This window comes from Engraulis encrasicolus, chromosome 14 (genome assembly GCF_034702125.1).
Source record: "Engraulis encrasicolus isolate BLACKSEA-1 chromosome 14, IST_EnEncr_1.0, whole genome shotgun sequence".
NCBI lineage: Eukaryota > Metazoa > Chordata > Actinopteri > Clupeiformes > Engraulidae > Engraulis > Engraulis encrasicolus.
Genome location: NC_085870.1, coordinates 37,119,157 through 37,135,063, shown reverse-complemented (window position 1 = coordinate 37,135,063; position 15,907 = coordinate 37,119,157). Strand labels below are relative to the sequence as shown.

Genomic DNA, 15,907 nt, shown 5'->3' with positions numbered 1-15,907 from the left:
GAACAGGTCCCTGAAACATTATACTAATACCATACTAGGTACTGGCCACATATCAAAATATATTTGGCCATCAAATGCTATCATGAATATATTTGGCCATCATGTTTATATATGTGTGTACTGAAAATCAACTTGTTTGGCAGAGAAGATAATGTCAACCAGGACATGCCCATATCAGGCAGGGTTGGTCTGCTGACTGGCCACAAGTATCTCTATATAAGACAGATGGCTGAGGGCCTTTCACACACCAACTGCTGCCTTCTACAGGTGAGTGACATCCTTTGGATAGATGAAGTGACTAGTTGTAGGTAAAAGACTAGTATTTAAAAATGGAATGCTATATAAAGAAAATATGGAATGCTATACAAAGCAGACCATTGCATATTAATAGTACATAACCATTTCTGCATGATAATGCTATATGATTATTAGCTTCAGTATAAGCAGACTGAGTGGTTGTATATTTTGCAGACCACTGAACTTAACATCTCAGTTACTGTTGGGGCGTGAGACGGTAAGTCAATTTTTTATGAAAAAATAATACACAGAAAATTATTTGTAACAACACTCAAAGTTGTAGTTTAAGTCTAAGTTTAAGTCACTTAAACTTAAACTTAACTTAACACACACATTTGGAAAAAAAACTGGAGTTGTTGGAAATGACCCAAGGACCAAATGATTAATCTGGTGGTGATCCGGATCACGAAACAGAACCAGGATTTAAAAAAAAAAGATTCTACACCATTGCTAGCCTAGGAATCTAGACGGCCCTAGTGACCGCTAATTGAGTTGCACACGGGGCGAACTTTGACATTCCATTTTCCGACTTCCAAAAGAAGGCAGAAAGACTTAAAATAAAAAAGGTGTAACATAGTCAAATGTTCTACCGAACAGCTTCCTTGGAGGAAGTCTCTAGTAAGGAAATGAGATACAAATGGAAAACAAATGATGATGGTGAAGTAGCTGTGTTTGAGAGAGAACAGCAGTGTTTGCCAATTGATGAACAGAGTGTTCAATGAAAGTTGTGTAAGCTTCCATGCAATATAATTCCTAGTCAATGAAACTCATAATTACAGTTACAGTATGTTCCAGCTGTTAGGACCTTTACCTTTATAAATACAGTATTTTTAAGCATACATCCTGCCCAGCCCCCTTTCTCTCTCTCTCTCTCTGAGCAAAATGTTACTTAACACTTTCAAAACGATTTTTAATAATAAAATAGTGGTGAAGAACTAATAATATCTGTATCGTACAGTACAAACAGTAGTGAAAGGTACCTTAACATTCTTCCTAGATAACCAACGAGTCATCATGGGGGATGGAGATATGGAGTGCTTTGGCCCTGCGGCCATGTACCTCCGCAAGCCAGAGAAAGAGCGTATGGAGGCCCAAACTACGCCCTTTGATGCCAAATCAGCTTTCTTTTGTGTTGACAAAGAGGAAGATTATGTGAAAGGAGTTCTGCTGAAAAGAGACGGTGGAAAATGTGTAGTACAAACTCTGCAGGGTGATAAAAGTAAAGTAAGTCATTTATTTTTATTACTATCATTATTGCTGTTGTTGTTGTTATTAAATATTATTAATAATACATTTTGTTGTTATTTGTGTAATAATATTTATTATTATTTTCATTATTATTATTATTATTATATCAGAATATAACTATGACTAATTTGAATGAGAATTAAAATGGTACAGGTTAAGAAAGTGAGATGGATTTAAAAAAGAAGAAACAAAGAGAAAACTTTGAAGCAAACTGCCACATGCCTATTCTATTTACTTCAGTTTGCAGAAGAAGAGTGCAACACTGCTTCTGATGAAGGCTTAGTGCTGAAACGTTAGCAAGCCAAAAATAATGTGGTGAAGCCGTAATGAAGCAGTATTGCGCTCTTCCTGCAAACTGAAGACTATTACACTCTGAAAAGCTGCACCTGCTGACAAAGGGACCTTGATTTACTCAACATGGAATGTGGTAAGATCTACGTGGATCTTATTTTTCCTTTCATTACATTTTCTGCATTATATTTTCATATCTGACAGGAAGTCACGGTGAAAGAGGATGAAATCTTCCCCATGAATCCTCCTAAATACGACAAAATTGAGGACATGGCCAATATGACCCACCTCCACGAGCCTTCTGTGTTGTTCAACCTCAAAGAGCGTTTTGCAGCATGGATGATCTATGTAAGATGAGAGTTAAATAGCAAGAACAAGTAAATAAAAATATAAACAATGTACATGTACTGCATAATAGAAAGACAATGAAGGGCTTTCTTTTATTCTCTCTCAGACATACTCTGGGCTGTTCTGCGTCACAGTGAACCCCTACAAGTGGCTCCCAGTGTACGATCAAGTTGTTGTAGAAGGATACAGAGGCAAGAAGAGGATTGAAGCTCCACCCCACATCTTCTCCATCTCTGATAACGCCTATCAGTTCATGCTCCAAGGTGAACATTTAAAAAATATATATTTGTACATTTTGATGATACATCTTTTGTTGCATTTCATGTCCTGCAAAGGGAATGGTGTGAGAATGAAGTTATATTAAGTCATATGAGAGGGATTAATGAGAAAAAAAATCTTTTCAGATCGTGAGAACCAGTCCATCCTTATTACGTAAGTAACCATTACAACTGCTGTAAATAGTGACCTCGCCTTTGCAAACATATTTGAAAATACCTTTTTGCCCCTCAGTGGAGAATCCGGTGCAGGAAAGACTGTAAACACTAAACGTGTCATCCAGTACTTTGCAACAATTGCAGTGGCTGGAGGAAAGAAGGATCAGGGAGGTTCATCTGGAAAAATCCAGGTTAGCTTCCACATTTCTATAATTGTGTGTTCAACTGTGTAAGTTTCCATTATGATCATATCAAAATCTGATTATTAAATGGCATTCACTGCCCTGTAGGGGTCACTGGAGGACCAGATCATTGCAGCCAACCCTCTACTAGAGTCCTATGGTAATGCTAAGACTGTGAGGAATGACAACTCCTCCCGTTTTGTAAGTGTTCAAAAAACATTCAGAGCCGAACAAAATTATTATATGAAAATGTAAAACTTGAAAATATATGTTTGTGTGGATAAAATATACTCCTCCTTACACAGGGTAAATTCATCAGAATCCATTTTGGCTCATCTGGGAAACTGGCTTCTGCTGATATTGAGACTTGTAAGACTCTTGAATTCTTGAAATATACTATTTTGGAATTAAGCTACAAAAAACACATCTAATAATGTTACAACTGTGTGTTACAGATCTGCTGGAGAAGTCAAGAGTGACATTCCAGCTGTCTGCTGAAAGGAGCTACCACATCTTCTATCAAATTCAGACTGGGCACAAGCCTGAGCTGATTGGTAATGCAAGATGCTCCCATACACTGAAAAAACCCAATACTATAAGGGAAATGGCAAAATGACAAAAAAAAAACACCTCTCACATGTCTTGTTTGTTTTCCAGAGGCCCTGCTTATCACCCAAAACCCCTATGATTATCATATGATCAGCCAAGGTGAAATCACTGTCAAGAGCATCGATGATGTGGAGGAGTTTATTGCTACTGATGTAAGATGTTAAACTTGAAGTAAAAACACAAGTAGATTAATAACTTATATATATGCATGGTTAATGCATTCAAAAGAAAAAAAATGTGTCAAGATTGATTGTATTGTTTTACTTCAGGCCAAAAATAAATTATTGAATTTAAATTTAAGAATTAAATATATGTGTAGTTTCTAATTCCATGATCCATGATTCAAAGTTTTCTGAGTTCCCTCTGTATTCTGTGTGTGGTATTGGAGCTGTCATAGTTTGTGTTAAATTCACAGAATTCTTACTAGTCTTGTATAAATGCAATTCCCTGGTGTACATGTATCCTTTATATCTGCAAACCTGTTGTAAATTATTTTTGCTTTTTGTTTATGATGTTATCATACATAGATATATATTTTTTTTATTTTTCTCATGTAGACAGCCATTGATATTCTGGGCTTCAATGCAGAGGAGAAACTTGGCATCTACAAGCTCACTGGGGCTGTGATGCATCATGGCAACATGAAGTTCAAGCAGAAGCAGAGAGAGGAGCAGGCTGAGCCTGATGGCAATGAGGGTGAGGACTGGAGCAAAAGCAAAACCCTCAGGATATGTTAAACCCTGAAATTGCTAAAATAAATAAATAAATAAATGAGTACATTTGTATTTCTAATCAGAGGCTGATAAAATCGCCTACCTCATGGGCCTGAACTCTGCTGACTTGCTGAAGGCTCTATGCTACCCACGAGTGAAGGTCGGAAATGAGTATGTGACCAAAGGCCAAACTGTACCACAGGTCAGTATGTATTTAATGTCTACTGCAAAATGCAGCTTTGGAATCTCGCCTTCATGTGAAAAAATTTTCATTGTGAGATTAATATCTGAATATTATTTTCTTTAGGTGAACAATGCAGTTTCAGCTCTCTGCAAGTCCATATACGAGAAGATGTTCTTGTGGATGGTCATTCGTATCAATGAGATGTTGGACACCAAACAAGCAAGACAGTTCTTCATTGGTGTGCTGGACATTGCAGGATTTGAGATCTTTGATGTTAGTGTATTTCTATTCATTGTAAAACTGAAATGTATTTCAATTTGTTAACTGAGTATGTAGTCTTATAGTTCTAATATACATATATATATATATATATATACTTCAACAATAGTTCAACAGCTTGGAACAGCTGTGTATCAACTTCACCAATGAGAAACTGCAACAGTTCTTCAATCACACCATGTTTGTGCTTGAGCAAGAGGAATACAAGAAAGACGGTATTGTGTGGGAATTCATTGACTTTGGTATGGATCTGGCTGCCTGCATTGAGCTTATTGAGAAGGTAAAATCGGTGACAAAAACAAATTATGCTCAACAACAACAAAAATACTATGAAACATAACATTGATTTCTTTAACAGCCACTGGGCATCTTCTCCATCCTTGAAGAGGAGTGCATGTTCCCCAAGGCCTCAGACACTACCTTCAAGGGCAAGTTGTATGATCAGCATCTTGGCAAATCAAAGTGCTTTGAGAAACCCAAACCAGCAAAGGGTAAGAAAGAGGCCCACTTTTCCCTTGTGCACTATGCCGGCACTGTGGACTACAACATCAGTGGCTGGTTGGACAAGAACAAGGACCCACTGAACGACACTGTTGTGCAGCTGTACCAGAAGTCTGCAATGAAATTGCTGGCCTACTTGTATGCAGCCCATGGTGCTGAAGGTAAGAGGGCTTCCTTACCTGTATTTTAACTTATACTGTCAGAGAACTTAGTGAAGTTTTTCAGTGCCTGCTTTATCATTGACACAGCTGATGGTGGTGCCAAGAGTGGCAAGAAGAAGAAGGGTGGCTCCTTCCAGACCGTGTCTGCTCTTTTCAGGGTAACAACTTGAGATATTTTTATGCTTCATTGATTCATTACGTTGTGTCAGCAATAGGGATGCAAGCAATTAATGGACTTTATAAAAAACTTCAATCGTAATTAATCTCCGATTCGACTGACAAGAGACCCAGTTGAAATGGGCATGTCAAGTGTGTGTGTGAAGAGATGTGTAAAAAGAGGGAATATTTAAATCATCTTTGGATGAAAGAATTGAAATAGAATACATTTAAAGTAAATATTTCATCTACATTTTTTATTTAGATATTTAAAATGAAAAGGTTTTTTTTTTCGGGAAACATTGAGATTTCAGGGGAAACGCCGTCTGTCAATTGATCGTAAGTCGATTGATAAGGTCAATTAATGAATTAATCGGTCATTTGCATCCCTAGTCAGAAATGTGAGATATGGACAAGAAAAGTATATATTGTCTTGAAAATGTAACTCTTAATATGGTCCTACTCACAGGAGAACTTGGGCAAGCTGATGACCAATCTGAGGAGCACCCATCCTCACTTTGTGCGCTGCTTGATTCCCAACGAGTCTAAGACTCCTGGTAAGATAATTGCTTAGTCGTTTAGTAGAACTGCTTTTGGATGTGCCATGAACTTTACTGGGTTAATTAATTTACATTTTCTACATTTCCACATTTAATTTCTTTCACAGGTTTGATGGAGAACTTTCTGGTGCTTCACCAACTGAGATGTAATGGTGTGCTGGAGGGTATCAGGATCTGCAGGAAGGGCTTCCCCAGCAGAATCATTTATGCTGACTTCAAGCAGAGGTTATTTCTTAACTGTTTAATTCCAATGTTTCTCTAGCTTCATCTTACAGCTTAACATTTAAACATTGTCTTGTGTTTTCTGACAATCACAAAATGTTATTCATATCAAGTAAGTCAGTTTTATATACACATATATATATCATATAAATGAATTTATTTTTTCTATAATCACCTTAGTATCTAGCCTAGTAAACCAGCTCCACCTGCTGGGTCGCATTTTTTTTTTGCCCACGAGTGGTCTGGCCTTGGAGGGTCGAACATTTTGAACACATTGCCCTGAATCTGGCAAACCAATCACAACGCAGAGATTTGTTTTGAATCAAAGCGGGCAGGGTTTTAAGGGAGTGACGACGAAGCTTGCCACGCTGGGAAAGCAAATCAACGAGAAAGGTTGTGCTGATTGGTCAGAACGTTGACCTATAGGCACAGGCACGGTTTGAAAGACAACGGGTTGTTCTCATCAACAATCTTCGGACATACTATTCATCGGGCCAGACTAAATTATACATCCAATCTCACATTTAGGCTAGTTTTTCAGGCTACTTAGGAAGTTCACAGCATGACTTTAGGAAACAATACTTAGGACATAATAGCAGCAATAACAATACACTTTTCAAAATATCATTTGAAAACATTACCTTTTCACACCATTTCAGATACAAAGTGCTTAATGCCAGTGTCATCCCTGAAGGACAATTCATTGACAACAAGAAGGCTTCTGAGAAGCTCCTGGGTTCCATTGATGTGGATAGCACTCAGTATATGTTTGGCCACACCAAGGTTAATTATTAATCAATTTGTGAATGACCGGCGCATGTTTTGAGAATACACGAATGAAATAACATACTCTATCTTAAAGCAGCACAAATTAAAAAACAATTCTGAATGTTAAATGATACAAACTCTTGTAGGTATTCTTCAAAGCTGGTCTGCTGGGGACCCTTGAGGAGATGCGAGATGAGAAGTTGTCAATTCTGGTCACAATGACTCAGGCGCTCTGCCGTGCTTACCTGATGAGAAGGGAGTTTGTCAAGATGATGGAAAGGAGGTAATAGTCAATGGAAGCGGTCTTGCCAACACCTCTCTGGTGTTTTGAGTCCCTGAACGTGTATTTTAAATGAACATCTATGTCCTCCCAAACAGAGAAGCTATCTACACCATCCAGTACAATATCCGCTCATTCATGAATGTGAAAAACTGGCCATGGATGGGAGTATACTTCAAGATCAAGCCACTTCTGAAGAGTGCTGAAACTGAGAAGGAACTGGCAGAATTGAAGGAGCTCTATGGGAAAACGAAGACTGCCCTGGACACCGCCCTTGCAAAGAAGAAGGAATTAGAGGAGAAGATGGTTTCACTGCTCCAAGAAAAGAATGACCTGCAGTTAGCTGTAGCATCTGTGAGTTACCACTTTTAAGTTGTGTTGTCCTTTCAATTTCAGAAAGACTAAATCACAAAAACTAATCAAGCAAACATTGAAAAATCAGCTAATTAAAAATACATCCACAAAAAATTCCATATCATGTGTCAAAATTTGAATGCAGGAATAAAGTTTCATTTCCTGTAGCAGCTGTGAGTTATCTTAATTGTTCCATATTTACTTATTGTGGAATTCATTTTGATTTCAGAAGCCAAGTATAACTAAAAACTTCAAAATTACCGGACCAATGGATCAATAACTCAACTAAACTTCCACATAAGGCCGAAAAAAATTTAAAGTCTTAAAACTATTTTTTCTTTCACAATAGGAAACTGAGTGCCTCTCAGATGCTGAAGAGAGGTGTGAGGGACTCATTAAGAGCAAAATCCAGCTGGAGGCCAAACTAAAAGAGACAACCGAGAGGCTGGAGGATGAGGAGGAGATCAATGCTGAGCTCACTGCTAAGAAGAGGAAACTGGAAGATGAGTGCTCTGAGCTGAAGAAGGACATTGATGACTTGGAGCTTACCTTGGCCAAAGTGGAAAAAGAGAAGCATGCCACAGAAAATAAGGTAACATTTGTTAAAGTTGAATATCCATCTTAGGAGTTCTTAGGGAAATCATACATTGAGAACAAATATAATGTTAAAATGTTTTTAGGTTAAAAACCTGACAGAGGAGATGGCATCTCAGGATGAGAGTATTGGCAAGTTGACCAAGGAAAAGAAAGCCCTCCAAGAGGCACACCAGCAGACTCTGGATGATCTCCAAGCAGAGGAAGACAAAGTCAACACACTTACGAAATCAAAGACCAAACTTGAACAACAAGTGGATGATGTAAGTACTCAACAAATGAAGAGTTTCATTGCAAAACGGTGTGTGTCCACCATTTTTGATTGTGCATTTCATTATTGGAAATAACGGCAAAGTTTTATCATTTATGTGTGAATTCTTGTTATTCAAATATTTTGAGAACATACTTTTTAAACCTACATAAAATGCATTTTGCAATGCAATGCAATGGAATGCCCAATACAAAATATTTCATTTCCCAAACATTTCCCAAAATTCTACAAAATGGATATACCGTATTTTTAATATTAACCATAATCAACTATAAGTCACACTTTTTTTCATGGTTTGGTTGTACATGCGACATATATATGGTTTTTGTTTCACCACGGGAGAGCACTATGTGCACAACTATGTTGTGTTGCCTAATACCACTGAAAGAAAAAATGTTACAACTTACCACAACATTATAGCATTTACAATGACAATGGAATAGAAATATAACACCAAAAAGAAGTTAATATACTGCTGAGATCAAGCTGAAAGCAATTAAATATGCAGCGGAAAATGGCAATAGGGCTGCAAAACGGAAGTTTGGATGTAATGGAAAACTGGTTGGGGACTGGAGAAAAGCGGAGGAACATTTGCATGTTATGAAAAAAAACAAAAAAGCTATCTGAAGGTTCAAGGCCCACGTCTAGAAGGAGAGCTGAATACAGGACAAATGTGTCCTCGAACAATGCGCGTGCTGCGAGTCAACTGTCTTGTTATGGGCTGCATGACATTGCCAAAGAAATGAATAGGACTTTTTGCGGAAGTCCCGGACCTCGTGGATTTATCGCGTTATGCAATGCAACCGCCTCGTGGATTTATTGCGCTATGCAACGCAATCGCCTCTCTATCCGAGAACAAACGTCTGTGTTATTAAAGACAGTCAGCCGACTTCCAGGTGAAAATCGATCATTTCTGCGAGTTTCTGACAAACGAGCACAACGTGACACTACCATAGGCTACACAACATGGATGAAATCTCCCTCACCTTTTGATACCCTCATGGGCTGAAGTGTCTCAGAAAAGGGGGTAAAGAAAGACCGTGAACTGCATGCTGTGGAGACGGAACAAAGTTGCCTCGAACCCTCCCACTGTCCAAACGCAAAACAATGCCGAAAATTGAATGTTGTTGTGACTACAGGGCAACATGGCGCATTATCACTGCTTCTTCTTCTTTCTTCTTGTGGTTTTATGGCGGTTGGCAAACCATCTTAGTTGGTGCATTACCGTCACTGCTTCAGATGCTAGTTTATAAAACAATGCCGTCTTCGAGCAGCAGCCTACCATGCGCCAGTTATCAGAACACAGATTCCATGGATAGCTTTTAACCTTTCAAAAATGTGCGACGATTAGTCCGGTGCAAGATATATATGTTTTTTTTCATCTTCATAATGCATTTTTGGGCTGATGCGACTTGAACTCCGGAGCGACATATAGTCCAAAAAATACGGTACATCGTCTTGCAATGAAACTCTTCAAATATACATTACAATTTTACACGAATGACAAGAAATAAGACAAGAAGCAGAATGCCAATGAGAATGATTCCCAAATGTGATGGACTGTTTGGAAATAACAACTTCAAATGTAACTCAATATTACGCTAGATATTACATTTCTGCCATGTTTTTCATATTCACTTCATAAAAGCTGGAGGGCTCATTGGAGCAAGAGAAGAAACTCCGCATGGACCTTGAAAGAGCCAAGAGGAAGCTTGAGGGTGACCTAAAACTTAGTCAAGAAGCCATAATGGATCTGGAGAATGACAAGCAACAGTCTGATGAGAAAATTAAAAAGTATGGCATATCAACCTAAACACTTTAAAATAGTGGGCACTAATGCATGCCTAAAACATGCCTAACTAACTGTCTTCTACAATGTAATCAACAAAATATACCAAACTATTCATTAGCTTCATGATCTCCCTTAAATTATTATTTTTCATATAGGAAGGACTTTGAGATAAGTCAGCTTCTCAGCAAGATTGAAGATGAGCAATCACTTGGAGCTCAACTTCAGAAGAAGATTAAAGAACTTCAGGTGACTCATATTTTAAATTATGTTCCCTATTTTGGATAACACAAAGTCCAAAGTAGTAACCTTTATCAAAATATTCAGGCCCGCATTGAGGAACTGGAAGAGGAGATTGAAGCTGAGCGTGCTGCTCGGGCTAAAATTGAGAAGCAAAGAGCTGATCTCTCCAGGGAACTTGAGGAGATCAGTGAGAGGCTTGAGGAGGCTGGTGGGGCCACTGCTGCTCAGATTGAGATGAACAAGAAGCGAGAGGCTGAGTTCCAGAAGCTGCGTCGTGATCTTGAAGAGTCCACCCTGCAGCATGAAGCTACTGCCTCTGCTCTTCGCAAGAAGCAGGCTGACAGCGTGGCTGAACTGGGAGAGCAGATTGACAACCTTCAGCGTGTCAAACAGAAGCTGGAGAAGGAGAAGAGTGAATATAAAATGGAGATAGATGACCTCTCAAGTAACATGGAAGCTGTGGCAAAAGCAAAGGTATTACATTAATGAATTAAATATGTATTGATATTTCTTTTAGTTAAGCATGAAAACATGATTGAATTTGCAAATTTTCAGGCAAATCTGGAAAAGATGTGTCGCACCCTTGAGGACCAAACGAGTGAGATTAAAGCAAAGGCAGATGAAAATGCACGTCAGCTTAATGATGTAAGCGCACAGAGAGCAAGACTCACTACTGAAAATGGTAAGTCAACTCTTATGATAACGCCATTCATCCAAATTCTAACTTGTCGTCAGAAAGTTAGCAATTTGTCAAAATGATATTGGACAATATGAAATAATAACTATTAAATCATATTTCATAAAATTATGGGAGTTGGGATAGAATTTCCTACACATTTTGTAAAAGAGTGCAACTCCTGCTGCTCCAAGCTTGTTATGCTATTGCTAATTTTTATTCTTCTGAATAGTATATATATTGATGTTTTATTTTGTAGAGCGGGGAATTTTAATTAGGTTAAAAGTTTAGGTGGAAATTCATCAGTGAAACACTAAATAAAACATATGTAATGTGTGTCCCAAAGGTGAGTTTGCCCGTCAGCTTGAGGAGAAAGAAGCTCTGGTCTCTCAGCTGACCAGAGGCAAACAGGCCTTTGTACAGCAGATTGAGGAGCTGAAGAGGGGGGTTGAGGAGGAAGTCAAGGTAGGTTTTGTAATTAAAGTTGAGCAAAAGCCTTGAAAAACTTATGCACCTTCTTTTGATGTCAGAGTATTCAATATAATTTATACTTCTTTAAAGGCCAAGAATGCCCTGGCTCATGCTGTCCAATCAGCTCGTCATGACTGTGACCTGCTCAGGGAGCAGTTTGAGGAGGAGCAGGAGGCCAAGGCTGAGCTGCAGCGTGGAATGTCCAAGGCCAACGGTGAGGTGGCTCAGTGGAGGGCCAGATATGAGACTGATGCCATCCAACGCACTGAGGAGCTGGAGGAATCCAAGTTAGATATGGTTTTATTACAAATATCAGGAACGTTTTTCTTCTTATCTATGTGAATGTTGCAACATTTTACAAAATGATCTGTCTTTCAGGAAAAAGCTTGCACAGCGACTACAGGATGCTGAGGAATCAATTGAGGCTGTTAACTCCAAGTGTGCCTCTCTGGAGAAGACCAAACAGAGACTCCAGGGTGAAGTAGAGGACCTCATGATTGATGTTGAGCGAGCAAATGCATTGGCTGCCAATCTTGATAAGAAGCAAAGGAACTTTGACAAGGTCTTTGGCATGACAAACAATTTGTGGCTTTGGTTAGCATTGTATTTGTACCTAATACCACTTTTTCATGAATAGACAATTTCATGAATATGTTTTCATTCTTTCGCATCAGGTTCTGGCAGAATGGAAGCAGAAGTTTGAGGAAGGCCAAGCTGAGCTGGAAGGTGCTCAGAAAGAGGCTCGCTCCCTCAGCACTGAGCTCTTCAAGATGAAGAACTCATATGAAGAGGCCCTGGATCAACTGGAGACCCTGAAGAGGGAGAATAAGAACCTACAGCGTATGTCAATATTTCTCCTCCACACATACTTGTGTCATATACCAACAAAGTATAGAGGATAGAGTAATTAAAGGTGCACTGTGTAAGATGGGGGCCAGAGTAGGTATTGCAACTATGCTCCTCATTGAAACTGTGCTGCCTATATTTTCATGAATATTTTCTAAATAATGTATTAAATATTTACTAGTATGACCAAAGTAAAGTAAGATTTGCTGCTAAAAATGTATATTTCTGGAAATTCAAAATGGAGGACAATGGAGAAGATCCCCCTTTTCATGTTTGAAAAGTGCTATTTTTACAGTCATAATGAATACTTGGAATTTCATGGTGGTGGTAAGTATTGATGAAAAAGGTCATATGTGTGAATTGTTAGCATGAATTCTGCAAATACACTAATAAAACTATTACACAGTGCCCCTTTCAATCTGCATAATCTATGCATAACATAATCTATTCAAAACAACTCCAATAAAACAATTGTTATCACTATTACTATTTATTTTTTACAGAGGAAATTTCTGACCTTACCGAACAACTTGGTGAAACGGGTAAAAGCATTCATGAGCTTGAGAAGGCTAAGAAGACAGTGGAGACTGAGAAAACAGAAATTCAAACTGCACTAGAAGAGGCAGAGGTAAGGTGTTCATGTTGAATTCAGACAATAACCATTTTGTAAATCATTTGTATCTTCTTTGGTGAGAACACAGCACAATAAGCTATTCTACCTGTCTCTCGATATAGGGTACACTTGAGCATGAAGAGTCCAAGATTCTTCGTGTTCAGCTGGAGCTTAACCAGGTGAAAGGTGAGGTTGACAGGAAGCTGGCAGAGAAGGATGAGGAGATGGAGCAGATCAAGAGGAACAGCCAGAGGGTGATTGATACCATGCAGAGCACTCTAGACTCTGAGGTCAGAAGCAGAAATGATGCCATGAGAGTCAAGAAGAAGATGGAGGGAGACCTCAATGAGCTGGAAGTACAGCTCAGCCATGCCAACCGCCAGGCAGCTGAATCAATGAAGCAGCTGAGGAATGTCCAAGGACAACTCAAGGTATAAACACAGTCTACCATGCAAGCAACCTGTTAAAGCAGTGGTTCTCAACCTTAAACAAATGCCCCCTTGACCTCATCATAAGCCTCCCAATGCCCCTTGACCTAATCATAAACCTGCCAGTGTCCCCTTAAGTATTGAAAAACAAAATAGACTAATGCCCCCCAATGAGAACTAAAGTCCGCCCCCACTTAGCTGTATCCTTCTCAGCGACCCCTAGGGCTTCTCAACACCCCAAGGGGGACTGTAGAGCCCCCATTGAGAAACACTATGTAGAACACAATGTAGATAAAAAAAAATATTTCTCTAACTATTGTGGCATTATACACAGGATGCGCAACTGCACCTTGATGAGGCTGTGAGAGGACAAGATGACATGAAGGAGCAGGTTGCCATGGTGGACCGTAGGAATGGCCTCATGGTGGCTGAGATTGAGGAGCTGAGAGCTTCTCTGGAACAGACAGAGAGAAGCCGCAAAGTGGCCGAGCAGGAATTGGTGGATGTCAGCGAGCGTGTTGGACTGCTGCACTCACAGGTAAGTTAGAAAAAATAAGCTATTGGTTGTTCTACTAGAAATTAATTCAATATAAAGTATGTATTTAAATATAGAGAATGAATTAGTTGTTTGTTCCTCATTTAGAATACTAGTCTGCTCAACACCAAGAAGAAGCTGGAGAGTGACCTTGTCCAGGTTCAGGGTGAGGTTGATGACATTGTTCAAGAGGCCAGAAATGCAGAAGACAAGGCCAAGAAAGCCATTACTGATGTGAGTTAAACCTTTGATACACAGTGTAAAGTACAGTACACAAAGCAAGGGAAAAAGCTTTACATTTTGTACATCTTTGGTATCTACACAAATTACACGTCAAGAAATACACAACCAAGCAAGACATTTTCTTCTAGGCTGCCATGATGGCTGAGGAACTGAAGAAAGAACAGGACACCTCTGCTCATCTAGAGAGGATGAAGAAGAACCTGGAGGTTACTGTGAAGGACCTGCAGCACCGCCTGGATGAGGCTGAGAACCTGGCCATGAAGGGCGGAAAGAAGCAACTCCAGAAACTGGAGTCCAGGGTATTTTGAAATATGTAGAATAGAAATGCTTTACTGATCTCAAAGAAATTTTAGGACAAAATGTGTGGAAGTATTGTATATACTATTGCATACTACTGTATACTATCATTAATATACTTTAACATTGCTGTTGAAAAGTTTTTTTTCATGAATGTAGGGTACCTATTTATATTACCAAGCTATTGTTCACCAGAACTAAGCTAATCATGTATTGTCCCAGGTTCGCGAGCTGGAAGGTGAGGTTGATGCTGAACAAAGACGTGGAGGAGATGCTGTGAAAGGTGTCCGCAAATATGAGAGGAGAGTCAAGGAGCTCACATACCAGGTGAATAATTCAACTTTGTGAATAACGAATTACATGAATGAAAGACATAATCAGCTAACTATATTTATTGTTTTACTACATTTCTGCAGACTGAGGAGGACAAGAAAAATGTCACCAGACTGCAGGATCTGGTAGATAAACTTCAGATGAAAGTCAAGGCCTACAAGAGGCAGGCTGAGGAAGCTGTGAGTAAAGGCTTTAAAGACTTAAGATGAGCTAAATTCTGAACTATTATAATTTAACTTGACTGCCTAAAACTGTAAAAATTATTTACTGTTCATAGGAGGAACAAGCCAACACTCACCTGTCCAGGTACAGGAAGGTGCAGCATGAGCTTGAGGAGGCTGCAGAGCGTGCTGATATTGCTGAGTCCCAGGTCAACAAGCTGAGGGCCAAGAGCCGTGACTCTGGCAAGGTAGGGATGACAAAAGAAAACACAAAAAGTCCATATAATAAAACATTATTATATTATGTATACAATTATCTCAATTAAAAAAATCACCATTATCTCATGGCACTGACTTCCCTACTTCTGCTTTTTCTGTGTTTCAGGCCAAAGAGGAGTGACCAGTAATTGGGACGATGTAAATTAAAAGGGATTCATATAATATGACATCCTTAATAAAGTTATTTGAGCAATATCACACCTGTCTTTATCGTCCTTTAATTTGTCTTAATGAACAAGATTTTCCAAGTATCAGTTCAGGGATGAATATGGTTAAAGCTGAAGAATTTTTTGCAGAAGTTTAATTGTTTTTCTTGACAGTTTATCTGAAATACTGAAGTGTGCGTGTAATGACCATGCTTCCGTTGAAAATGAACGGCCCAAGAGAAGTCATCATGTTGAAGTTAATAGCACATATGGTTTGAGATCAATATGTGGTAACATCTGTAACAATGGGCTAAACAAATTGCAAAAGTAATGATTCACCCTTTTTATTGATGCTTAATCCACCCTACATCACATATGAAAAACCCACCTTCATC

The 15,907-nt window shown here is 38.9% G+C and overlaps 1 protein-coding gene across 1 annotated transcript; it reads left to right on the top strand.

Annotated features, from left to right (window-relative positions):
• The first annotated feature begins 247 nt into the window (after window positions 1-247).
• LOC134462559 (myosin heavy chain, fast skeletal muscle-like) lies at window positions 248-15,564 on the top strand. The gene is made up of 41 exons (XM_063215649.1): window positions 248-267; window positions 472-514; window positions 1,295-1,521; window positions 2,041-2,184; window positions 2,291-2,447; window positions 2,589-2,616; window positions 2,695-2,809; window positions 2,909-3,001; window positions 3,106-3,169; window positions 3,256-3,354; window positions 3,458-3,561; window positions 3,967-4,105; window positions 4,206-4,324; window positions 4,430-4,579; window positions 4,695-4,865; window positions 4,944-5,247; window positions 5,335-5,405; window positions 5,873-5,960; window positions 6,071-6,188; window positions 6,845-6,968; window positions 7,100-7,236; window positions 7,332-7,587; window positions 7,937-8,179; window positions 8,268-8,444; window positions 10,101-10,246; window positions 10,400-10,490; window positions 10,569-10,958; window positions 11,040-11,166; window positions 11,507-11,625; window positions 11,722-11,918; window positions 12,010-12,193; window positions 12,306-12,471; window positions 12,981-13,105; window positions 13,213-13,521; window positions 13,853-14,056; window positions 14,162-14,287; window positions 14,425-14,595; window positions 14,816-14,920; window positions 15,010-15,105; window positions 15,204-15,335; window positions 15,473-15,564. Exons 3-41 carry the CDS (start codon window positions 1,312-1,314, stop codon window positions 15,485-15,487), a joined length of 5,814 nt encoding a protein of 1,937 aa, XP_063071719.1. The 5' UTR covers window positions 248-267; window positions 472-514; window positions 1,295-1,311; the 3' UTR covers window positions 15,488-15,564.
• The last annotated feature ends 343 nt before the right edge of the window (window positions 15,565-15,907 follow it).

Bases quoted from the DNA above. Each gene is read 5' to 3' on its own strand.
- LOC134462559 (XM_063215649.1), top strand. From the start codon at position 1,312: ATGGGGGATGGAGATATGGAGTGCTTTGGCCCTGCGGCCATGTACCTC. The intron at 7,237-7,331 runs GTAATAGTCAAT...CCTCCCAAACAG, and splicing joins GTCAAGATGATGGAAAGGAG to AGAAGCTATCTACACCATCC. The intron at 11,919-12,009 runs GTTAGATATGGT...TCTGTCTTTCAG, and splicing joins GAGGAGCTGGAGGAATCCAA to GAAAAAGCTTGCACAGCGAC.